At 39.2% G+C, this 27,579-nt stretch overlaps 1 protein-coding gene across 1 annotated transcript in view; it reads right to left on the reverse strand.

Annotated features, from left to right (window-relative positions):
• The window catches only part of LOC124171617 (protein spaetzle 4), a 64,808-nt gene extending 37,751 nt beyond the window's left edge, over window positions 1-27,057 (reverse strand). The window contains exon 1 of the mRNA XM_046550822.1: window positions 26,808-27,057. Within this exon, the coding sequence (XP_046406778.1) occupies window positions 26,808-26,930 (123 nt within the window). The 5' untranslated portion in view covers window positions 26,931-27,057. The remainder of the gene's footprint in view (window positions 1-26,807) is intronic.
• Window positions 27,058-27,579: the final 522 nt, after the last annotated feature.

The following is a 27,579-nucleotide window of genomic DNA, read 5'->3' on the forward strand; positions in this document are numbered from 1 at the left end:
TTCATGGGGTAATGGTAATAAATAAAATAAATAAAATCCAAAGCCAATTTGGAAACCCAAGGTTCGTGGTTTGATTCCCGGTCCAGGGGAATTTTTTCTCATGGCAATTCATCTATATTTCACCGCCGTTCACACGGTAGGCTTCGAAATTTTATAAACTAAATGAAGCCGGTAAGTGATAATTAAATTCGGTTGACATGACAATATAATTTTAGAAAATTTAATGCCCTAATATTTTTACGCCCGTTTTGGACATTTAAAATAAGCGTATGAAATCGCGCCAGTGAGAACAACATCTCTACAAGCTGCATTCAATACTCAAATGACATTCAATTTTACCATATAGCCGATTCTTCTGTTTTTAAGCCAGTTGGCGCAATACCTGAGCCGACACGAAGCCCACCGTGATGGATCCTGACGACGGAATCGGGTGTGATCTAAGTAGAACTAGGTGGTTTCCCACGGTCTTTGAAATTTTGTTATCTACGTGGAGGCGGTGACAATGTATCTTACCCAATAGGAGCTGTAATAAGCATAACAATGCGCAGAAATTAGCCGCAATTGAAAGGTTCGCGTAATTCGTCGATGGTTAACAGTTTCTATTTCATTCGATGCTGGAAATCTATGACGTCATGGGTATCCTCGAACTTGCCAACGATCCCGTGAATCGGGGTTTGAAGAAAAAAATCTGTAGAATGTTGGCATTGAATGCCCCACAGTTACTACAGATTTTATTTCCTAAGTCCCAGATTCATAAAAATGAAAACTTCTACTGGCATGAAAACCGAAATTGATTAATTCTAATGATAATATCATCTGACCGTGGGTCTGATCAAACATGCCTAAAATACAGATAAAAACAGACATAGTACCTTTCTGTGGTCACATAAAAGACATTTTATTCGAAGGACTCGGATTTCAATTCAGTATCATCTTATTTAACTATTCATTGAAAGTATGAGTCGCGCAAATAAAATAATGTACCGTAAGGAGTTTTCTCCCAAGCACCAGATGTGGTCATTTTCACTGCGTAAAGTCTTAAATTTCAGTTTATAATATACCAAACGCTCACATACTTTCCATGCAATGTGAAAGCTCCATCATCTGACGGTAAGCGTGCGCAAAACATAAATATAAATAAAAGTCCAACGGAGACATTTTATTCAGAATAGGGGATGGATGCTTTGACATCTTTATAGCTTAGAGCACCGAGGCAAGAATAAGAGAAACCTCGTACGAGCCAACGCCAAGACATAACTTTACTAGCTGACACTTTTTTTTTTAACCGAGAGCTTACGCGCGGCATTTAAAACATAAATTAAAGGTACGTCTCCCAAGAGCAAATGTTCGAAAAAGCTAGGTGTATAATATCAAAAAATGGGATTTTCTCTCCGTACTTATCCGTCTCCACAGACAATTCCTTCCTTATTATAAATGCAACTAATACATATACCTTATCATGAATATTATAATTATTATGTTGAATAAAAACTTTTGGGCTCGCGTCAATTTTCGGGTGGCCCCAACGTTTCCCGACCGATGCTGGTCGCTTTTTCAAGGGATTCTGAAGAGGTGGGAATTTTAATTCATATATATATAGGTAGCCGGATATCTATATGTATGAATTTAAATTCCCAGTTCTTCAGAATCCCTTGAGAAAGCGGTCAGCATCGGTCGGGAAATGTTGGGGCCACCCAAAAATTGACGAAGCGACATGCCCCAAAAGTTTTTATTCAACATGACGAGTACCTGCGAAAGTTTTAACGAAGAATTATAATTATTTCTTTGGAACAATAGATTTAGGTAAGTCTGGAATTATTCCTCTCTTACGCCAGAGTATCAGCATGAATTGCCATTCCAGTGATATTAATACTAATTTAAACAAATAAGAGAGGCAGAGGGAAATTATACTGGTTTCCCTTCCGAGAGCCTGATTTCAAATCCCGTAAACACAAAGCAGTTTTTCTGGGTTATCCAATTCCAATCCATGTATGTGCTTAGTGCACAGCCCTTCAGTGAAAAGAATCGATAGGTAATGTGAAAAGCGAACGGTGATCGCTCATACAATCCTCCTAAGACTAAATAGGCCCTACCTACCTCGACCGCTACACTACAGTAATAGCCTTCAGATAATAATCAATCTGTTTTGGTACTTATTCGCTATATCAGGGTCTCACCCTGTTGATACGCAGTTGAAGAAACTCTTCTACATAAAAATCTATAGCAATCATCGACATGGATAGCCGCTAATAATAATTTCTCGGTTCTATTTTTGCTATTCCTCGTAGCATTATATGAATTCAGATCCAGCGATCAAACGATAAGGATGCTCACATAAAAGACGTAAATGATCGGTACTTCTAAGGCTGAGGATAAAAAATACTCACCTTTTATGACGCTCAAATAAAAAAGCAAAGACAATTTCTAATTACACATCATTCAAAATTTTCAATAACATCAGCATTCCAGATTTGGAGGTAAAAGCTCAAGCAAAGACGGGAGACGAGCCAAATGAACCCCAGAGGTCTTTGACACACCGCAACCGTGGCTTTTGAAGGAAAAAATTTCCCCATCGCTGTCTGCTTCCCATTTAATAAATAAAATAATAAAAAAAGACTAATGCATAGACTTACTGCGCTTGACGCCTTCGTAATATTTAAATCGAGGTTAAATTTTTTGGCGCATTTGAATTACGGACTCAGTCGATGACCGCAAGAATTTACCGTCCACTTGCGTCCCACCTGAAATGCAAAGATGCTATGGAGGAAAACTTGTTTCCTCGAGGCTAAGTTTATTGGATGAGTCACCTCGACGAGTAGAATGGGTTTCACTAGCGCCATCCAGCCTCTCCACCAGCGAAGCGATCGTCAACCACCGAAATTCCCGAAACAGACTTTCTACTTCCCAGACCCGTCTCACAGAATTCACGTGGGATGCCAATAGGAGACAGAAATATTTCTCGAAATCTGCTAACGGGGCGCAATTTCATTAATAACTGTACAATTTTCAAGAGGATCCTTTCGAAAGAGAGAGGAGAGTTTTCGGCTGCAAAACGAGGTTAATACTTTTCGGGAACCATGACTCAAAAACCAAAATTTGAGAAAGTGAACGTGAATTGTGTTTAGTTTCATGGAAGTTAGAAATTTAAGTTCCTGGAAGCCGGATATCGCGAAGCGTAAGCTCCTGTAAATATATTTGTTTCGGTTAAATATTCAAGAGGATACGAGCATTGGATGGTTGCACCTATTTGCGTAAATAACCATCTAGAAAGATTTATTCACTTATATTGTAGGCGTTTACGTAGCCGAAAAAATACGCGAGCAACGTAATGAGTGCATAAGTACTTCTATGAGTAATTTTGGGTTCGAATGTTTATTATAATCTCGACATATCCGGAAATCCTCGAAAATTTAGCAAAATCCTCTTCACTACGGCAATCCGAATGCATTTTCGGGGTGCATTCTAGTGCCCAATCTGTAAAACTAGGATTTTGACAAATACCGTCGTTATCATCAAACCACTTACAGGGGCCTACTGAGGTATCCGTGTATTCTTAGGGTCGCTCATTTATTCATTGAGGTAATCAATCACTTTAAAATGCTTAGATTTAGCAAGTCCCTCCTGAAATTGCTGTGTAGTTCTGTACAATACATAGAGTAACGCGTACATAGTAAGAACTCATAACATCTGCAAAGACCTACAGGTTTCTGGAATCTGCTAAAGCCAATAAAGGGTAAAAATCTTCGGGAATTTTTATGAAACCTATCCCCTAACCACCCGCAGGTTATTAAGTAGGTAAATCCAGAAGCCAAATAACTAATTCATCCCTAAATAATTGACCCGAAGAAAACTAAAGCAATCTAAAGAGAAATAATGGTTCAAGAGATATATTTCTAATCTCCCTTTTCATACCCGAATCAAGGAGCCCCCATTCCTCAATCTAAACTAAATGAAGTAACACATTAACTAAAGGTTATTTACAATGCAGCTATATTGATTTCCGTACGATACCAATCACTTTCTAGTTTGTATTCCTGTCTGTCAACCACACCATATTCATTCCCCTCTATCCTTGCATATAGTTACTACATGAATTAACACGAGAAAAAAATCACCTATAAAAATCGCCATATAGTTAAAGCTTTCCCAGCGATTGTGAAGAACACACTAGAACTCGCACAGGTATTCATGTGTGTGTACAAGAACCTATTAACCATTTGCTTGATTAGAACTAACTGCGCAATAAAAGAACGACAGTTTAGGAAAAATACTCGCGAAATGGTCTTACATTTTTATTGAATAAGCGTTACCATATTATATTTCGGCAACTGAATCTAAATCCAATGCTTAAATTGATTTTTCTTATTTGATTTGTTTTAAAAACAGGTTGGCGCTTACTTGAAGCCCATAAATACTTTCGTTTCCATCTTTAATGGGCCTAAAGAGAATTGCCAAAAAGCACCGTGAACGCACTTAGCATTTCGCTTTAGGGATGTATGTTGGACAGCATAGTGGTCAGCACAATGGCTAAAAAAGTCGGTGCGAGGTCCAAAACTTGAGCCAGATGGATTTCATCCTTCCAGCTACTTGGATTATTTTTCTGCGGTACAAGAGACAGTATTAGGTTCATCTCATCAACTCTAAATCGGGGAGTCCATTCTAACCCCTCTCACTGTCCGCATATGATACGGACATGCGAAACTCGAGGGAGGATGATGAGAGCAAGCACATAAATTCTCGATGGGCGGCGAAGAAAAGTAAAGTGCAATGCACGATACGGTGGGGTACGAGAAAACTGCATACGATATAGACAGTTAAAAGAGGGTCATCATGTTCCTTATTTGGCGGGTTAAGCAAAATTTACGTATCTATCTATTCATAGAGAAGAATATACGTCGACAAGGACCATTACGATAACTACAGTAATTTTATATTCAAGTTGGATTTGAACGCAATTATCTTATTGAATTGCAAGTGCATAAATTAAGCTTCAAAATTGAAATTGAAAGAGAATTAAAGTTTTTTCTAAAATAAAGAAGATTGTGCTTGTTGCCTGATATTAGAGGTGGGTTAAACGTTTCATTCAGTTGAACGGTACATTTTCATCCTGTTCATTAACAAGAACAGTTCTCATTATCTGTTCTTGGTGAACAGTCAGGGCATATTCATTCTTATCAGAACTAAAATCCGAAAGTTTGCAGTCCGATGGTAATTTATATTGAAAGGACTCGTGTTTCCACACAGATATCTTAGGGTGCAGAAATGAAATATTAATACAAATACAGAGGTAAAAAAAGAGAAAGGGAATAAAAGGAAAACGTAGGCCAAATGTAGTATCACCGTGAAGACAATAAATTTCAAAATCCTAGATAGTGACTACTTCACAGCTATTACTTAACATCACCCTCAGGGAAATAATTCCACTTTCTTTAGTAGCACCGCTTTACAAAGCCATTTTATCAACAACAGTATAAAATCATGGCTCTTGCGCAAACATTTACATCCGCATCAAAATGTTCTTACCGTTCTTTGGCTCCAAGTGAAATCTAACCGGAATAATCTCCCGACCACGATTAAATATGAATAAAAAAAGTTGGCATGCCACCACAACATCTTGAAGGATGAATTCAATTTATTTAATCAAAGCAGGACAGGAAACTACCGACCGCAAAACCTACTGATCCATAACTAACAATAAAAAATTCTAAAACCGCCAAATGGCACACGGCAGTAAGGAGCTACATTTGATTTGAGGATTATCCGCTGATACAGCCAACTGCGCGCAAAAATAAGAATCGTCTGAAACATTGGATGATGGAGTACTTACTACCCGCTAAAAATGGGACGCAAGGAGATGAATATAAGTATGTTCAAGAATTCCATCATCGCCCATGAAGCAGGTTCAACTTAAACACGATGGACGTAAAGGGCTTTCAGAGGCTGTTGATTCCACGTTATGCTTTTTGCAACAGATTCGTTTCACATTTCGTAATACCATGGATGGTCTGTAAGGATAGGTATTCCAATTGCATGCAACGGAGAAAATATTGGCGTTCTTTTTCCTGGAAAAGTTCATTACCTTCATCATGTCTCTAATATAAATTATTTCCCTTAGGGAATCCATGTTTATCGTAACCACTTGGGAGAATTAAAATTATAAACCTCCGCGCAACCTCTATGGTTCGTATGGATTCAATATTGTTAATAAACGTGAGTATTTCTATCGAACTAGAAAAAAAGGCGCTTAAAGCATGTTACCATCTTAATAGCGCTCCATGCAACCTATACTTTCGAAATATGATGCAGTCAATATATTTAAAAAATATCAGCCAACTCAGCCCACTACACTGCCAGCTAATTATCAGTAGCCGTACAAACCACCGAGCCATGCAACCGCACAATACGGAACCCCGACGCTACGATTCAGGATGTCAGAAAGAAAAGGTGTATCAGAAGGCGGGCAGGCAAAGAGTAGTTATCTGCCCATAACTAGGAGCCATTCCCAAGAGAGAGTAGGGATAGAAAATTCTCACGAATGAAGTCATAGTTTTTAGATAGGCAATGACGGGTATTAAAAGCAAGCTTACATCTTGGAATCCGAGAACAAATGTTATTTCTACATTAAAAGGCAGAGAGAAGATATTCACCAATATCGAACAGGTGTCGACGTCTGGTCCAAAAAGTCTCAGTCTTCACCGAGAAATGCAATCCAGACACGGACACCAGCCCATTCGCCAGCCAAGAAACCACAGCAACCACAAAGCGAACTGGCTTAAACATATTCCCAGTGACAGTCTACACATTACTGAAATGACTTTTTCCATGCCTTTATACCTTTTAATGGAATCTTCCTCACGACAAATTCCTCTTGCAATACCACTTCATGAATAAGGAACACTTACTGTTTGGATGAGTTGACATGCTATACGACTCATAGAGATATCAATTTCCAACCATTTAATAAAAAAAACGTTTTACATAAAAGCGTTAATTCGACAGGTAATTATAGAAGAAAATTTCATGAGGCAGAAAACCCTAGTGATGCAAAGCCCATAGGTGAATTTACTGATATTATCTTAAAGCAAAAGAAGAATTAAGAGGCATGTGCTCATTTACTACAGATTTATTCCGTCCTTAGCTTAAAAGTGTACTCTAATTAAACTTATGTTGGATTCAGTTAAATATCACAGCGCAGAACTTTCAAAAGGCTTGATATTTTTGTTTATTAGAGTTTGATATTTTTAAAATTATCTGCACAGGAAACAGAAGTTAATTTGTCCTAGGAAATGATACAACTGTAGAAAGTAACAAAAAGAACACCCTAAAATATTTTGGAATATTTTTAAAATGGTAAATTTGGCATTACACTCATGAGATATAGTTTTTTAAAAACTTCTGTTCCCTATAAAATATTTACTTAATTCATGCTGGAAAACTGGTACATAAGAGAGTAATAAAATAGCGACCTAATGTTTTTTCTCAAGCAACAGAACAGAGAGAGCAAGTTTGAAACGAGCGTAATGACTGACGATGGAGCCAGAGTTACGATGTTCCACACGCTGGTCCTGCTTTTGGGAAACATTACAAATACTTTCATTATATTCAGTAAATTCTAGGGATGGTCGGATCGGATACCTCGGATCCAAATATCCGTGGATATTGCCCTTCATCGGATACATCGGATCCAAAGTCGCGGAAGACATCGGATCTGGATCCGAATTTTTTTAATAATAGCTTCAGTGAATGCAACACTCCATAAGGGTGGAAAGAGTTTCGATTCTATCTTCGAATGCGCCGTCGCATGCGATTCTTGTCCTACTCATGAACCGTTTTGTTTGAAAGCTCTCGCAGCGGTTGCGTAGGAGAATTTCAGCCGTGGAGGATAAAAATAGAAAAATACGACTGGCACATAGTGTGACTCTTCCCAAGAGATTGAGCGATCATCGGGGGAATCTCAGCGTCAGGAATTTGAAAATGCATTTGGATCCGAAAATATCCGATCCGAAAGATCCGGCTCCGAAAATAAATGATCCGATTCGAATCCGGATCCGAAAAAAAAATCCTGGATCCGTCCATCCCTAGTAAATTTATATTACTAATCATGACTTACCAATTTATAAGCTGGTTACTTAACAATAGCAAAATTGTAAAGGCTCTGTAAAGATCCCACCTCTATGGTTAAAAATCAGCAATCTCTAGATTTTAAACCGATGAATCATACAGATTTAATAAGAATATACAAAAATAGGAAAAAAGAAGATTCTTGCTGGATTCTTGCTAAGCTTGCAATTTATGTAAATTTCTAAGAGAAATCTTTGGGTTAAAGATTTGTTGATGTACCAGAAGAGTGAATGTAATCGTAACACTGATTTTGTTCTCTTTCTTTCACCGTCAAATAACACCCAAAAGCACGGTTTTAATAAATCAATATTTCAAGAAATATTTTAATAGTATACAAAAAAAATATGTATGTCATTAAATTTACAGTTAAGTGATTCGGTGACAGAAAAATCACACCATTCAGTTTTTGGAGAAACTATTAAACTACAAATTCTGGAAAAAAACAGAGAATAGGAGCTAAACAGCACCGAAGCAAGAGAATTAACCACGAAAAATTATTTTTCGTACGGATATGGATCACTTAGACAGTCGAAAGTAGGGTAATGCACACGCTACGAAATGCATCACATATATATGACACTAATCCGACCGAATTTTGAATACGCGTCACTAGTGTGGAACCCGTATGAAAAGGGACAAACAGAATCCATCGAGAAGGTGCAAAGAAAGGCAGCAAGGTACGTCATGGGGAAACACAAAAAGACCGAAAGTGTCGGTAAAATGCTGAAAGTACTGGGGTGGGACTCACTAGGACGGAGAAGAAAAATAAATAGGCTTTGCGCACTCTTCCACACACTTAAGGGGGAAAAGGCATGGGGGGAACTACGGAAGAAGATTGAATACCCCAGCTATGTTGGTATGAATGATCAGCAATACAAGATGAATTGCCGGCCACAAAGGACTAACGTAAATAAATTCTCGTACCTCAACAGGACGATTACTGAATGTAATAGACACTCTGCAGAACTGTTTAAGCCCTACCCTAACAACATAAAGATTTCCAAGAACAGGTGTAAAGGATTTATATTGGAAAATTAATATCATTGTATTTTAAACATTCACAATCTAGTTTCATTTTGGTGATGTATTTTTCATTTAGTATTTTTATTTTATTTTATATAATCTGTTACCACCTGGCAAATAGCCAATTTGTAACTTGTACAATAATACTAATAATATTTATCCTACCTCAGCACATTAAATTATTTCTTAGGATATTTTGTGATGAAATTATGAGAATTGAAAATTATGAACCATTTCTATTCTTAATTGTTCTCCAAAACCTCAAGGAAAACAGGGCTGAAAAAGGGTCACGTTTTTGCCAGAAACAATCATGCATAATCCACAGGAGAAGATCAAAACTAAGAATGAATATAAGGAAGAATTCAGCAACGCGTTTGGTGCAGACTAAGCGACATTTCCGAGTGAAACAGCGTCGAGGTTTATTTTATATACCAACTCGTAAAGTTGAAGGCATCTAAATCATATTATCGGCTAAAGCAGAGGGCGACCAAAGTCTCTTCTCTACAAAACGCATGCAAAAATAGTCTACTCACGGTAAGCATTCTCACAAAATAAAGTATTGCAGGTATCAAAGTAATTAACAGCTATATGTTTTCGTACATGAAACTGTTTCACGGTTCGCCCATTTCCGACCCCTTAAATAGGTTATAGAGGTTAGTTGACTCGTGAGGCGATAGAATTCTCTCAAAGAAGGGATCAAGCCAAGAACCTTCATCATCAGCTACAAAAAAGTGAAGAAAGATGCATATTAAGGCGAAAGTCGGAAGGTGAAGGTCACTTAGATAGACCGTGTGTAATAAATTTTACAAAATTCGACGGCCAAAAAACATTAGACCTAGTTAAATACGCCAAAGATACATCTAAAGAGCAACAGCCAATGAACCATTAGTTTATTACAGATATGAAAGATTTCAAGCGCATCATGCCCTCAAGTTCCCTTGCCCCAGATAATACAGGCGACCGTTAACACAGAGTAGAGCGGAGAAAGTATAGACATTAAACCCACGGTAGCTTCATTAGCAATGCTCTCATCTCCTCCCACGTCACAATCCATAAAAAGGTAACCCCAAAGCGTGAACTAGATACATTATTAAAAGAGAAATTCCGTGCTAGAAAAGCTCATCAAACCGATTGAGCGGTGAAGTCATTTAGAGATTTTCCTTAAATGATGCATGATGGAAATTATAGTGCGTGTAATAGGAGACAGGGATAAAGAGGCATGATCAGAATATTTTCACAGCGGAAAGGTCAGCTTTTAACATCACAGAGGTACTAGATGTAGTGTTGGGTTATCGAGTTGACTAATTGGATACAGCAACATTGTCTTAACCACAGGTCCCAAGATAATCGCAGAAATACCTGTTCAGGTACTGCGTGGAGAACGTGGTGAGTTGTCTATAACAGAATGGGATATTTAATAGAGGACGAACTGGAATTTAACATTTAAAATATGCTGCTGAAAGCCACCTGTGCTCTCTACACTTCCACGGAAGCGCGAAGTATATATCTGCCTAAAATAATGTCATCAAAAACACGAGAGATGAAGCTTCCACGCAGATAAAGACTGAGAGATCGAATACAAATTAACGAAAATTCCGATTATTTTCCAGGTTTAAACACGGGACGAGGAATACATCTAATAAAACCTTATCAGAAAAAGCAAATTTATCGCAATAAATGTTGACTTCCTCATTAACTACATTGTTCTCCTCAAAGTAGTCTTTCCAGAGCCACCATACGAGTTCCTTCATCCATGTGTGCTTCATCTCTCTTGAATCTCTTCATCTTTTTCATTGGTCGTTTCCCACCCCTTAGTGAGCGATTTCATATTTTATTTGCTAAGGCTTGCAACCATAATTTCTCATTTATTCTCATTAAATTACTATATCACTTCTAACGTCTATATTTTTCCAATATTGATTTACTTTCAATACTAATTTATTTTTACCCTTTATTATTATTGAATTTTAATTTAAGCTCCATTAATTTTTAAAAATCTTCAAATGACATTTAAATTTATAATTATAAACAACAAAACCATTAGCTTATTACAGATATGACGAGTTACATACAAGAGGGGACTCTATAGCCTCAATTACAACAGGCGAATATAAATCTGAGCTCTTCGCTGAAAATAAAATCTTTCACATTTTTGCTGATATGAGGTTAACTTTTACTCCACCGCTAGCTCCAATTCTCACACAACATCGTAAGAAAATTCAACGTGAAACTCCTTTTATTTGAACTAAAGCTATTATTACAGTATTCTGCATTTACCGAGTATCTTTGAAACTCTCAACAAGAGAAAATTTATGCGAAGTTTTAGGCAGAAAATCCATGCTTATTTCGAACACAATCCTTCAAAATCGCAACAAATTCCCCATACATGGATGATTTAAAAATGTAGAGGTAATGAGAATACTGGGCAAATCATAGCGGGTCACTTTAAACACAATTTAAGAAACGCAACATGCGTTTTTTTACGAGAGTGAATATTCTTTTCCCCTATCACACTTAAGTGTGTCCAATAGTTGTAAGCATTTACATAAGAACATCTTTGATGAATTCACATTCATCGCAGGTAGTTTACAAAGACCTAAGTCTAAGGAACACAACCCTTTTTTGTGAATCTAGACTCTAAATCTATAAATGGTTACCAACTCTCAAATGATCGTGCATTATTATGCTAATTCAACCGACTATGCGTACGAAGGGATTTATTCCTCAACTTCCTCTATCACAAGCTTCCACGCAGATAAAGACTGAGAGATCGAATACAAATTAACGAAAATTCCGATTTTATATTTATTTAATTATTGATTAAATTTATTTATAATCAATGCAAAAAGAAGTATACCTCTATGCATACCACCTATGCATAGATATATTTTTCTAAAAACAAACTTTAAGAAAGGGATACAGCAAGGGAAAATCTTTTAGAACAGCTAGGCAATTTTCATAGAATAACCTTTGCTTAGAAATTCAACTCCAACAGATCCTGTAAAACATATTTGCAATCACTGAAACGTCATTGCATCATAGCAAATATTTAACTTCAAATATTTATAAAATTTAAATCTCGAAACATTAGATCCCACCTTAAGTCAAAATAGGGCAAAAAGTAAGGCTATCGATGGTTGCACATAGCATGAAATATTAATTCCTATTTCTTTGTCTACATTGTCAACGTAATGACCACTTGTTTTATTTTTTTAGGCATTCTTTCAATCATCTAATGCATAGTTTCAGTAAGGAAAAATGTTCTTACAGATTCTTCATGAACGCCATAATAATAGTTCATCAAACACAACATCATTTATTCAACGAGGCATGGTAGTTCAGTCGGTAGATCGCATGGCTTCTCAGCGAAGGGCCCTGGGTGAAGCCTATAAAAACCCACGACAAAAATTGAGCTCAAACATCGCCTCTTGAAAGCAATTATCGGGTTGAAGCTCTGAATGAGAGATTTATAATCACGTCAGGGAAGTAGTAGTTTAGAATTATTATTAAGGAATAATTAGTTTAGGCCATTGCCTGAAATATTTCACTCGGTTTTTCAATGAAACTTTATACAGACGAAGGGATAGAAATGGATATGACGGTTCCAAGCTTCTCGATCTACCCTTTTGTCGTCAAATTGGAAGCAATACAAACAATATAAACATAAAATCGAAAAACTCATGCCATCAAGCCCACAAATTTTGAATCGTCCGTCATATATCACTATCATCGGCATAATACCTTTGATAGCAATAATTTCATTTTGAATAAATAATTAGCTGGAAATCCTTTTACAAGACCATCAGGCGAGAAAATAAAAATGACATTACCATCAAAGAACATTTAGGAAAAAACTGAGCAACCAACCTCTACAACAGATTTCAACTAAAGGTCTCTGTACCGGTAATTTCAATATTCCAGCTTCCCGGATCTTTTTCGCATCTTGCAATCAGTGTACTATGCCTTAGGTTGCACTACTGAGGGTAGCTGAGAGAGGGAAGCTGTACAATTTCGCCCTTGCAGTTTATGCGGAAGAAATGGTGAGGAAGGCGTGAGAGGACGACCATATTATGCGGTCTCGTAAAGCATCGCGTCCTATAAATAAAAGTAAATGATCATAAACTTGAGCAGATGGAGCAGTTTAAATAATAGGGAACCATATTAGCGGAGAAAGGGTACAGAGCAAAGATAACAGAAAGAGAGTATCTTTTTTTTAAAAAAAGGAGGCATTTATGAGTAGGAAGGAGCTGGTGAGGGGATCGTTGTGCTAGAGTGTTTAGAAAAGGCCAGCAGCGTTCGAGGTCGCACTTGCAGAGAAGAATGGAGAAGGTGTGACTGGCTGAGACGAAAAGGAAAGATGAAGTGCTATGCATGGCGGGAGAGGAGAGGAAACTTTTAAGGGAATACATATGACACACAGAAGGCCTGCATGGAGCAAGTACTTAGTGGGGAAGGGATGCGAAGATCCATATTAGAGAGAAAAATTCTAGTTAAGCGGCGAGGGTGAAGAATAGAAAAAAAATTATAGATTGAATTTAAGATGACAGACCTTACTTTTATTTGAAATAAGACGTTCAAAGCGGGCGTAGGGAAAAATACCTGATCTGCTGATCCGTAGATCTCCGTTTAAACCTACCATCATCGGCATAATAACTTTGATAGCTATAATTTCATTTTGAATAAATAATTAGCTGGAAATCCTTTCACAAGACCACGAGAAAATAAAAATAAAAATAAAAATGACATTCCCAACAAAGAACATTTGGGAAAAAACTGAGCTACCAACATTTAAAAAATATTTCAACTAGATGGCGCTTTCGAAGCCAATTAGTGTCGATATATCCTTAACCAAATAAATATACCATTGTTACCGATACTGATGCCACAGAAGCCATTAAAAAAGGCCACGAGAAAAAGCAATGAATCTGCATTCATCATGCACTGATAATTTATACAGGTTCATAATACGTTTTTTCGACCTTCACGGCTGACCTCCAGATCTAATCAATCGCTATTTGATACAGAATTTCGGATAAGGTAGGTAAAAGTAGAATATGGCAAGCCGATTCGAGTGCTACAGGCAGAACACTCTCCCGCCAAATTTCATCCTCTAGTCCGGCGTAAAGCCAACCTCCACTCCACTAACCAAAGCATCGTACCGTGTATTACAACGGCTAAGAGTCATTAAGCCATCGGATTCCCAACAGACAAATAAAAAATTCGTGACATCATAGAAAGGAAGTACAATAGCCATCTAAATGATACTTTAACACTTTGAGTGCCGGGCGCTAATTTTAAAGCCCTACTGAAAAATCCGGCCATTTTTACTAAATTAGCAAAGTTTTTTTTAAACATTAGCATCAAAAATATATTTATATCGATGTGTATTTCAATAAAATGGACTTTGCTCTTCTTTATGAATGAGTTGAATAACATTTATTGCTAAATTTTAAATATATATTTTTAACAATGAAAGCCTAATGTTTTTTAAAATAAAAAAGTTGCAACAAATGATGTACCGCCATAAAATGTATAACATTTTTTTATTACGCTCAATTTGAACTATTTAAACCATGGAAATCATAAAAAAGCATTGTTCCAAGCATAGCATTCAAAATCCTGGATGACAAAAGGGTCGCTGCACCCTCAACGAACTGTTCTTTCCTCCAAAGAATTTTCACACAAAGTAGGCTGAGATAAGGGTGCCGGTAGCTACAGAGGACTTTTCGTCCTCAAGACATTAAAAGAACTCTTTTCCATCAAGCAGCTCATTTTTGAGACAGCAAAACACTAATCAGTAAACTGGAACAGTACCACGGGCGAAATATTACGGCTTCACGCAACAAAGTCAATGAAATAGAAAGACGTGATATTACGTCCATGGCAATCTTCAGAAAGATTAACAGGACGTAATATTACGTCCATGGCACGCAAATTGTTAAAGCCTGTGACAATGCCGTGACTTGGCGACGGGAGGCCAACAACAATTATGCTTCCCATCACTCAGGGAGGAGGGGAGCAGCCCTTCGTCATATGAGGGAATGTTGAGACCATAGTGGTCAGTACTGCGACACTCATTCCACTGCATGCGTGGTAACACTCACATTAACGGCTGAAAATCATAATCGAAGAAGATACACCTAAAAAATGCCAGGAGACGTGAGAAAATTTCTAATAGACAAGCGAAGCAGGGATATCAAAACCTGGTGAAAGACTGCAAAAGCTACACCGGGGCTGATATCGACAGCGACCATAATATAGTGATGATGAAATGCGACCTAAAATTCAAGAAACTGAACAGACCTGTGAAGAATATATGGCAAGCAGAAAAATTGAAGGGGCTAAACAACAGGTAAAAATTTCAAGAAGTAGTAGAGAGTAAAATGAAAGAGGATATTATCGAGAAATCAGTGTAAGAAAGCTGAAGTTTTATTAAAATCTGACTAAATGTGGCGGTAAAAGGAGTTCTTGAGAGAAGAAAAGCTACCAATAAAAATTCATATCTAATTACTCGTTGAAGATAGAAGAAGTGCAAGACAGCTAGGACCTAATAAGGGCAATTCAACTACAATAAAATAAGGAACGAATTAATTCGCAATACCAGAAAAGCTCGAGAAATGTGAATAAAGAATATCTGCAAAGATGTGCAAAGCAACCTCTCACGTGGAAAAGTAGAAGTAGCGTATAGGATAGTGAGGAACCACTTTAAGGACCAGAGCCCAATATGAAATACCATTAAGAGCAAGAACGGAGATCTCCTCATTGAAATTTAAGGCAGATGGAAGAGATGGAAGGAGTGCCGAGCAGAGTTATACAACGAAAATGATCTTGAACAGTAAATAATTGAAGAGGAAAGTCAAAACGGATCATATGCGAGAGAGAAGACATCATTTTAGCCCAACAAAAACATCTACGATACGTACACAACAGGGAACATACCAAGGTCTTCGAGAAGAAAGTCATCATTCCTGATAATTGTTTTTCGAGTTAATGCCGCGTCGACTCATTTTTGGTGGACGACAGTTTCGGGCGCGTTCCAGCTCCTGTCTTCGGGTCCAAATGGTCTGCAGAGCCTCTTTTCTTTATACATATATAAAGCTAGTCGGCGCGCGCTGATTTGCTCTATTTTAATTCATTATTGGAAGAGCCGTTTGAGAGATGAAGCCAGAGAATAGCCGTCCTCCCTATCGAAGTTCTTCTCGCGAATTACAATTTCTATCGCCTCCCTTATCAGCCGAGGGAAGCATTTATTTTCTCAGGCGATGATTTTTGATTCTTGGAACACAATGACGTGCAGGGGCGCAGCCAGGAAGTAAGCCTCGGGGAGGATTTAGGTGCAACTAATACCGGGGTGTGTGGGCCCGTGGGGATATGAAATACCCATCAGGATAAGCGGTAGGTGCTAGATTAATAAAGTGCGAAATTTTAAGATGAATGGTTCAAAATGGTGAGTTTTACGGCTTTCTGAGGGATAATTTATTAATAATTAAACTATTATATTAGTAATATCAATCCAATTAATTAAAATGGATTAAACTTAAAAAATTCTCTGAGCTCTGGGGGGGTTTTATCCCCCAAAACCCCTCGCTGCGCCACTGATGACGTGCACAGGTTCTGACCATGCATGCTCCGCAACCACAGAAGGGCGAAAAGATTTCTTTTCGGTTGCCTTACGATGTTCTTCTATTCTGCATTTGAGGGATCTAAATGTTTTTCCCGATGTTAGATTGACCACAGGTACACGATACATCATGAACTCCTTCATAAATGTCATATGGGCGACGACCAATTTAATCATCAAGCCTCAGTGGAAGCCTCAGTAACTATCATCATCCGTATATCCAAAAATGAAAGCGAAGAAGGGAAGGAAATGTGACGATGGCATTTCTTAAAATGAGGAGTCCCCTTAAGGCTGAAGATATAAGCGTTGAAGTCGGGAGGCAATTGATTAGAAGTAACACTTGGAGCACGCACCTATATGGTAGTTAGGCATGGACGATAACATCAGCGGAGACATCAAAGTAGGAAGCTTTCGGAATGTGCTCTTATAGAAGAATAATGAAGATCAAACGAACAGATCGTGTGATTAATACGAAGTTCCAAGAAAAGTATGGGAGAAGAGCAGTTTCTAAAAAACCTGGGGTAAAAGTCCGAACAATATAAACGGCCACGAATGTGATTCATAGCGCAGGTGATGAAGGATGTAAAGAAGAGGAATTATAAAGGTGTTAAAAGATTGGCCAATAGGAGAACTGTGTGGAGAGCTGATCAATCTGTCAAGAAGATCGGTCAAACCAATCTTTGGATTGATGACCTTTGATGATGGCTATAATGGAACAGAGAGCCTATGTTTTGTAGCCGACGGTCGATGGAGTGCAGTTAGGTGAGAATATTTTGAAATTTTCATGGAGATGACATGTACTTAGTTTCTCGCAACAACTCAAAAAATAAAATCACTGCAGATGGAAATTAAAGCGTTACCATCAGAGCTGGCTGAAGCTAGTATTAAGCATTACTTTCTGCTATACGTGCAGGGGATTTTTGTACATTTTATTGTGTAAAGTGGCAAAATTCGGGAACGTTTTGCTAATTCATAATGCAAGATGACAAAGTAGCCACTGCTCCAGCTTTCTCAAATCGCTGAACTGCGTGAATGACTACGATGCATTAGAGCATGCATAGTGCCGCGTCTAAAAGAAGCCGTATGTCGAGAAGGAGAATGACAGCAACTGCACCCAGAAGTATTAAATGACCAAGAAATACTCGCAGTATTTGAAAAAGATTCAAACTAAACATTTACTAATGTTTGCCGGCCTCGGCAGGGGGGTTAAATCCTCACCTGCCAAACCGAAGGTCGCGGGTTCGAGTCCCACCTGGGTAGGTTGCCCCTACCCAGAGAATGGTTGTGTGTGACAGTCGTTGTTATAAGTTATTTCCCTCGATGTAAAAGGCCTTAAATGAGATGTTTTCGGGGAGATGAAAATAAATAAAAATAAATAAATAAATCTAGCTTAATTCCATTTCATAAATGACGAGTTGGAAACACGTTTCATATCTCCTTATTCATGACCACCGATAAATTCCCGCCGACGCATTGCTTTCTTAAGCCGTTACGACTTTTTCGGCCTGCCTTAACCCAAAACTCCCCTGCCCTCAAAATTATTTGCTGGCTTGGTGTACTAAAACGCCGGCCTCATTGGCAGCGGGCAGCATCTTCGCCTGCTAAACCATAACCTGCCGGTTTGGATCCCGCCTCAGTAATTTGTGCCTACCAATTAATGAATGGGTTTTATAATAATTAGTATATTTGGAATTTTGGGCAAGATTCTCGCGATTTCGAAGAAATGGTAGTAGATGTAAAATATGAATGTGATAATGGATTTGTAAATTAGTTGGGTTATAACTTAAAAATTCACGTAGCATATCACCTGTAGTACAAGGACAAGTTATGTCTCTTACACTTTTTTATAGTGCTTTACTTAACTTCAAAAGAAAAATTAATTTTGCGGCGAGAATTCGTGAAACTGCTGCACATCAAAAACTAAATTTCGCATACGTAACTTTACTCAAAGGTTATGTCGCTTTGCTACACCATATCATCAAGCTGGAAAGGAAATATGAGACTAATAGAATGTGAACTCATTTATTTAAAACCAAACAACTCTAAACTCCGGGATATCAAACAATGAATTAATGTAAAAATATGACTAAGAACAATAAAGCCCATGAAATAATTTCAACTGCATCGAAAATTTTAATGGAATTTACTTTTTGCATATTCACCGGGTCTTCAGTATTGATTTCATACTGAATCCCATTCACGGGAACATTGATTCCATACGCAAAATTAATACGCAGAAGCACAGAAAATTTTCAACTCTCGTTGTTCCCTAAAAGTTGAAAATTTTCATTGCTCAGATGCACTTATTGTTGCCACTCCGTGCGTCAGTGCTTTGCCTTATATCGCGATGCATGTTTAGACCGGTCAGTCCTCCTATTTCTCAAATGATAGAGAGGGATTATTGATTATTTTTTTGCATATTTATTGAGTGAATGAAGTACTGAGGGGTACTGGGTCAGTACCATAGGGATGTAGGGCAAGCGAAGTAGGAAAAGGGAAGACGAACAAGGATTTTTGATAGAATGAAGGGAGGTAGGAACTAAATTGGCAGAGGAAAATGGGTTAGCATCTGTAAAATAGCACTAATAGGACAACAAACTTACCTAAACCGGTAGATAAACTTGGAATGGATTAATAAACGAGTCGCAAGAATAAAAATAAGAATATTTTCAACTCCAAAGGTGATAATTCCCATTGTTTACAACAATTTCAAGTAAAATACGTTTTCGAGCCTGTATCATAATTATCCTCACGTACAAACAGAAACATTATGACGCATATTACCAGAGTATTTGGTTAAATTTGGCAATATAATCATATGATCCCACAAATTTTTGCGCAGTACATCTGAGTTAAAGCAGAGAGATTACGCGCGCATTAATACGCGAGCTAGATCAAGCGAAAACGCAGAAAAATGAGAGATCAAACGAGGGAATGATGCTGACGCACGACCCGTACCTTCATTCGCCCAGTGTGGAAGATGACCCCATCCCATGAGACCCGCCTCACCCGCTAGCGGCTTCTCCAGCCGTTGTCAAAAACGTCTCGGTGGAAATCCGTGCCAGAGGTGAATCGCCGCAAAACAAGATCAATCAAGTCGCTTCTCGGAAATCTGCGGCGCCGCCGCCAAAGACGCAGCTTGCGATTCCAGCCGACATTCAGTCCCACGCGGCCGAGTTTTTCCAGACTGCTTCCAGTCGCTTTCACCGTGATGGCATCAAGAGTCGACAGCAATTCCAAGAAAGCAACGCTTAGTTTTGAAACCCCTCTGGTTCTACAGGAACTCGCATAATCACTTCTGCTTCCTACCTCCGATCGAGCGTAAAAAAAACACTGGAGAATTACAACGGGAAGAGTAAGGATCGGTTTCGTTACGTCGGAGGTTAAGGCATGACCAGACGAGCTCAAGCGCAAAAAAAACATACAGTGAGCATGTCTGCGATTTCTATTTGCTTTCGCTTAACATAAGACTAAGGATTGCTTTTTGACATTCTGACTCGCGTCTACGGCGAGTAACGGACTTTACGGTACCCCCTACCTACTGTCTGAACAAATTAGGTATCACTGATCCCTATAAACTCCGAATGTAATCTAAACACTGCAGCATTTCCTATTCCCGGAAAAACGACAGAAGGGAGGCAAATTTCCTAACGTCTTCGCGTATCCAACCTTGCAATTATATTGTGACAGGCCAACTCCACCTCACTACTTAAAGGTCCCAATTGCATGTCTAATATAATTTTTTTTTTAATGTCTAGAATAGGCAAGAGGACACGACACAGGTAAAATACTTCAAGATTTAAAAAGAAAATAATTTTTTCGCACTAAGGGGTTTAACATAAATTAATACTAGAATGGGATGGTAAATAAAAAATCACAGATTGCGAGAAATTTTTTTATATTTAGGCGTATGATCTCCCTCTTTAGCCTGACACATAAATGAGGAAGCTAATCAGTAACCAATGACCAAAGAAATAGAACGAATTGATAAAATAATTCCCTTTGTTGTAAAATCAATCACCTAAAATACAACTACACACTACAGTTAAAATAAATTTATCCGAAAGATTCCCGACTAACAGAAAGCGACAATGCAAGATTAATTTACACTACTACGAATGTAAAGAGGTAAAGGGAAAATTAGATCCATAAACAGAAAGGGAAGAAAGAGGATACTTCTGAGGAAAAAGAGGAAACTCCAAAATATCCCTCTGAAGAAGTATATTGGCCAGAAAACCACAGAATGCCTATGTTGTATCTCCATTCTTCATTTTCAGGAATGGTACTGACCATCACAACAATTAACTGGACGTAGTGGTTCTAGGATCGAATTAGAGTACTCCTTCTTGGCAAGCCTTCGTTCCCTGTGACCTAAGCTCCCATGCAATGCCACCATTATGATAGCGGGATGAACATCTTCTGAAAACCCTATTGTTAGAAACCAGTGATTAGAAAATGCGAAGACATTGCCTACCTATGAAAAGAATTACGAAAGTGGTGGATATCAACAGAGCAAGGAAACAAGGTTTAGCACTTCCCCAACATCGTAGAGGCAAAGAGATTATTTTAAAACCCAACGACACACTGAGATTCCGCTAGGAAGACTCCGAGATAAAAATCCCAAACAGCCGATTCTAGCAATACACTCACTCCCGTAAAGCGCATCTGACATTGCCGATTCCACGAGTACGAAATCGTCTTTCAGGATAATTTAAATTGATTATTTAGACTTAGAAGTCCACATCTTTCTCAGTGAACCGCGAGAAGTCTTTTAGAAACCTTCGTCGTATTACATTAATTGATTTCACGTAAATTATCATTGGATTTAAGAACCCTAGACAGCGTTGTGGCCGCACAAGGTACCGGGAAGCTACGGGTCCGTGGTTCAATACCCGGTCTAGGGGTTTTTATTCCTATGGAAACAAATATCGGTGGAATTCACGTCAAAAAATTCAGCGACCTCACGACGCAGACTGGAATATCAGTGAAACTGTTTTCAGTATAACATAACGCGCGGTAAAGAAACGGAATCACACAATAAGTGATTACACATCGAGTTTGCTGAAGCTTAAGAATCAACATGTCCCCTTGCACTTAAATAGCCTCCTTTTAACGTTCCCCCAGATGATTTTCCTATTATTTTATTCAATTAGACACCTATAGAGGATGTTGAAGTTTTTAGGACACCGTAAAATTAGCCTTTCCCAGACTCATAAATTTAATTTTCCGTTGAGGGTAGTAAATGTTAATAAATACCAGTCAAACTATAACATTTCATATTTTTGTCTATGTGAAGCGATAAACAAACACTAAGCCCAAAGCTCATTGAAGATCCAAATCCTGACCAAATCATTATGCTTGAAATTGAAAGTAAAATTTCGGGTTGTCTTAATTTCAAGATATATTACAGCATGCCATTCAACTCAACTGATACTTATTGAAAGAGAAACAAGAGATTAATTTATGTGATTTTTCGGTGAGTCCCATGCACTCAAATGTCAACAAATCAATTTTTAGGTAATAAATGGATACGACGAGTAAACCTACGCAAGGCGAAAAAGGATTATTTATGTGATTCAGATTCCAAATATCACTTTTAAGAAGTAATTTCCGATGGATACCTTATTTCACGGACATACATTATGTATTACTCATATATTATAATTTATAATAGATTGCCTTTACCAATAGGAATGGGTTATATCGACAAAAAATTGAGTGCTTTTCATCCGTCAATGATTCATGGGCATAAAATCCGTTTTGCGATCCCGTTCTTCTCTTGCGCGATGCCAGTTAACCCTAAAAAGATATGCTCCTCACCGAAGAAAAATTTATTACACGTCATTAAAATAAACAGAAAAAAAACCCTTTGCATCAACTTCGGCGCATTCATTCGAACAATTATATAAGAAAACCCACCGAATTGCCTCGTTCACCATCTTAATTCGTTTACATAAAGGTAAAAATGCGTTTCACACAATACAAGGACGCATTCGTCGGAGAGAGCGACCTCGAAGTACATACACACTTCCTGAGATTCAGGGCGCCTTCACTGTAGTGTGCCACATCGAGGTGACGTGATTGCTAAGGATTGGCAGTCAACAACATCAAGCCTAGTAAGGCTAGAAAGTTTGTTTACATATAAAAACACGCACGTTATTTAACCTTATGACGACATCAGCTGTTCTAGTTGCAGAAATATGACCAATCGCTAATTAAAAAATCTATAAACTTCGATTATTAATAAAATTGACAATAAAGATAGTAGGTAGTTATTAGTCCTGCAGCATGAAAATCAAAATTTTATATAATTACAAGATACGAAGTAGAAATGGACTTGGGGAAGAACTTCAGGAAATAACCTGATAAGGAATTTTTGATTCGTTCTACAACTGTGAGTGACGGGTAAAAGCGTGTTGGAAGGGAAGGCATAAGCTACGCGTGGGTGGAGAAAACAGGCTGGATTAAAGGAGTGGGTAAAGATGGCTAACGGACTTGAATCTCAAATGTGCAGGGGAATGACAGAAACACGACAGGTCATCCTCGGGTGGTAAATACTGAACGATATGTTAATGGAGCAACCTTTTCTTTCGAAATATGCCCATTCTCTTCGTAGAAACTATGCGTTACGGTCAATACTGGTATTAATGTCTTAAGAATAGGATATACTGCCATAAATACAAAGAACAAAATTACACAATTAAAATAAAATATAAGTGATGCATTGGAATGCAATTGATGTGAAATCATCTGAATGGAATATGGGGTTCCGATTTTTAACACCAAATGTATAACAGGTATGCATGTTCTTCATGTTTATGGCCATTCATATTTTTAAAAAGCAATTATCTATTACCACTATGAACCATTCAAAATAACAATATCTCTAATTATTAAAGATAACGGAAGATTGATGTTGTTTGAATTCTCATTTTAAACACCTTTGCTCATAGCTCACGAATTTATGCATTAAATTTTTAAATCGTAACGTTCTCAGATGTTATGAGTAATATCATGACCTATGCAATTCAATTACTAGGTTAAGTCCACTTTCACAAAAATGCAATCAATCCCACTTTATAATTAATTTAAGATGGCTATAATTTGATGAAATCCTACCGAAAGCTGCAGAATGCCGATTCCAATAGGATTGCAGTTACAATTGCAGCTGAAGCTGCCGAAATATCGCATGCAATAAGGCAAAACTGCTACACAGAGTAATGCCCAAATAAGTTATTTGAAGGCGGAGAATGAAGCCCGTAATTAATTTTTCTTTTGACAGCTCAAATACTCACAAATCGCTAACCACAACCAAGCGAAGCAAATCGTAACTAGTAGATACGTTCATACATCGGAGATATTTAATTAATTTATTTTTATTTGCTCCCATTCCACCGAAAACAGCGCATATTGGCCTTTTTACATCGGGATTAATTCAACAATTATACTTGCACAAAAAACCATGCACAACCATGCCCTGGACCTATCCAAGCGAGTCACGAACTCACGACCTCGTGTTTGGCAGGCTAAGACTTTACCTAGCCGCCACCGAGGCCGGCAAACAACAAATTACAGGTCTTTTTCATGGTAATTAATTACTAACTAACGACAGAGTACGCAAACGTAATTAATAATGAATCTAACATCTGCTAAGCTCCTGGACTTCGGCAATGAAATATTCATAACAAAATTTCTATCTCCTCCAAGCCACATGGCGATGGGAGAGTTGAACGAGTGTTGGAGGGCGGGCGGCCAAAGCCGTCATCCCAGGGCACGAAACACGTTGCGAATCTCAGACGGGTGGGCGGCAACGAGTGACGTCACCGCGGCAGAGGATACCGCCGCCGCCGGGAGCGACATTCGTTGCACGTGCCTGCTCAGAATGCTTGCTCCACAAAGAGGATCCACTTGCCATGTCTATGGACTCGGCACGACGGGGCTCTTATAACTGCTCACTGGGCCCGCGGTGCGAAAACGTTTGCGTGCCGCTGACCCGTCTTCTGCAACACGAGTTGGCGCAGCATGGGAGGGGACGCGGGGGGTAGGAAGTCGCGGTGAGGGGCGGGACGCGCCAAATGAGGCTGAATGACTGAACCCCTCGCACAGCTCTGTCGCCAGAAGGGACCGTTGTGGACGCTGACCCCTTGAATCAGGATGATATCGAATTTTCCCAACACCGTATTTTCAACGCAGCCGCCACAACCGGTTATTTTCATCGAAAAAAAATGGCCGGATAAAAAGTTCTCCCGTAGTTTTAACCGTCGGTGCATACGTCTGGGCAGTACGGAATTTTTTTTCTTGGTCATTAATTGATTTCTCAACCTTATTTCATTTTATCATAGATGAAAATGTCACCTTGGCCTGGTTAGCGCGTTTAGCTAGTACGCTCTCTCTGATTACGGTCCAGTAATGATATTTCTGCGCGCAGCGATTAAAAATATTTACACAGAACAGCTACAATGGGGAGTATCAGGGTAAAATTGGAAAAAGGCTGTTTTTTCACAGCATCAGAACGTAATCAACACTATCACTCATGCATCTTCAACACCAGAAAAATTATCTTAATTGATTATTAATTAAGGATGTGAAATGGCATGTACTCCTGTGAATATAGCTATATAAATATTACCAAAACTCCCAGCCCAAATTACGTAAAAACATTCAGCCGTGAACTTAGTGGAGCCCCTTGCCCAAAAAATTTCCAACGAAGGAAATCGCTGGTGGATTGAACCGCCCCAGATGAGTTCCCCTGAGAGGCATCACATTAATGAGAAGCGGTAGCCAGCATTTGGCACCGGCGCCCTAAGACCCAGCCAGCACGCTGACTGGCGGCAGATCGGCTGTCCAAACCATTCGCCTGGCAGCAAGTGCGTTGACTCGCCGTTCGTTAGATGGGTCAACTTCGAAAACCGCACCGTCGCACGCCGGACCTTGGTCTCCGTGAGTCACATGATCATGTGAGCGTCCACCCCGCCGAGCACAGCGCCTCCGCTGGGAAGCGGACGACCCGTCAAACACTCCGATGACTGTTTGTAAACAAATGCGTGGGGAGGGTAGACCGTTGGCCGGTGAGGAGAAATGTAACGACCCTTGGGTGCAAATCCCAGGTGACACCAGGAAGAGAAACCAGGAAGGTGGCTACAGCAGTTTTCTCTTTTACCGAGAATTTCGGTGCTCTACGGAGAAAAAGCGTAAGCAGGGCTTTCACTAATACAATACGCGAAACCCGGAAAAGTATTGTCACGGGTAAGTACACTTTCAATAAGCGTTTTCTGACACGCAAAAAAAATGTTAAGGGTTAACTGCTCCAGTTCTGGGGCATTAGTACAGCTTCAGTCGGGGACGAGCGAAAGTTTTCCTAGGGGATGAGAGTATCGAATATTTGGGCAATCTATCTACATGTTTGAGGGGTTAAGTTTGACATCAAAATGAATTAGGAAAATGTATAAATTGTGTATGTACACCCAAAAAAACTCACTAGACCCAAACAAACATTTCCCAAAAGACGAAGGAACCAATGACAAAAGGAAAGAGAATAGCATCTAAAGGCCTGGTTACACGGTACATTAATACATACGACTTAATGTCTGTTTGCGTGAATGACTTTTGTGGACCGGAACGGAACATGTACGAATGCATGAACCACATTAAAACACATTCTATTTTGCGTTCATACATTCGCACAAGTTGGGTGGTGACACATTGCATTTTCGTGTTCATTCACGCGTTCATACATTTAGGCATTAACTTTTACGTGTTAATGTATCGTGTAACCAGGCCTTTACATGCGTCTGACTCCTGAAGATTTAATTTACGATCAATTTTACAGGCTGAATTAGGTGTACCCTTTCCTCGATATCCTACAGAACCTGACGACAAGGTACACGGGACACTCACTGAAAACTTGAGACTGCAAACTGCCATTTCACTCAATATGGTTCGGGAAGTTTTTGATTCGGCGGGGACAAGGTACGCGAGTCACCGGTCACACTAGCCCGAGAGCGCACGAACCTCGCGTGGGTCGGGGCAGTGGATGGCTCACCGTGGGCAGAAGCCGCTCGGGTCGGCCGCGGCGACGGAACCAGCAGGCGGCGGAGGCGGCTGTGGGCCGCCGGTCCCACTTCATCGCGGTCGGGGAGTCGCTCTCCAAAAGCTTGCGTCTCATGTCCTGGTCGGGGCTAAGCGGCGAACGCGAAGGAAGTACATGTCCACAGAGGTCGTCTTCTCTCGCCGTTTCGGACGTCTTCAGCGCATGGCGCGGCACTGACGTCTCTCTTGGGTCTCACTCGGAAAGCGGTCGGCGTCTAACTGACTGGGCGTCCGTCGAAGAGCGAGGGCGTGGGGCGGGAGAAGATGGGGGAGGGGTAGAGCCCGGCCACGGTGCGCGCGCGGCCAAACAAACGTGCAAGCAATGCAATCCTCAGAGTAATCCTTATATATTTACTCTGAGGTGCAATCAATGGATGGCGGCAATTGTTTAAGGCATGTCTCCAAAATAATAATTCATGAGAAACATGCGTCAAAGTCTCTCGATTTCTTTTTACCGAATGGCGTTTGCCAAATTAATATTAAATATTCATGTAAAGAGGGCACTTCAAGCAGGGGCGCCGCTGGGAATTAAGGCTAGGGGGGGTTTCAGGCGCAACTAATACTGGGGGGCTTGGGGTATTGCATACCCGCTAGGGTAAGCGGGAGGTGCGGAGGCCCTCCGCCGGAAAAAAATTAAGATGAACGGTTCAAAATGGTGATTTTTACGGCCTTCTGAGGGATATTGTATTAATCCTCACACTATTATATAAGCAATATTAATCCAA

This window comes from Ischnura elegans, chromosome X (genome assembly GCF_921293095.1).
Source record: "Ischnura elegans chromosome X, ioIscEleg1.1, whole genome shotgun sequence".
In the NCBI taxonomy this organism is placed as follows: domain Eukaryota; kingdom Metazoa; phylum Arthropoda; class Insecta; order Odonata; family Coenagrionidae; genus Ischnura; species Ischnura elegans.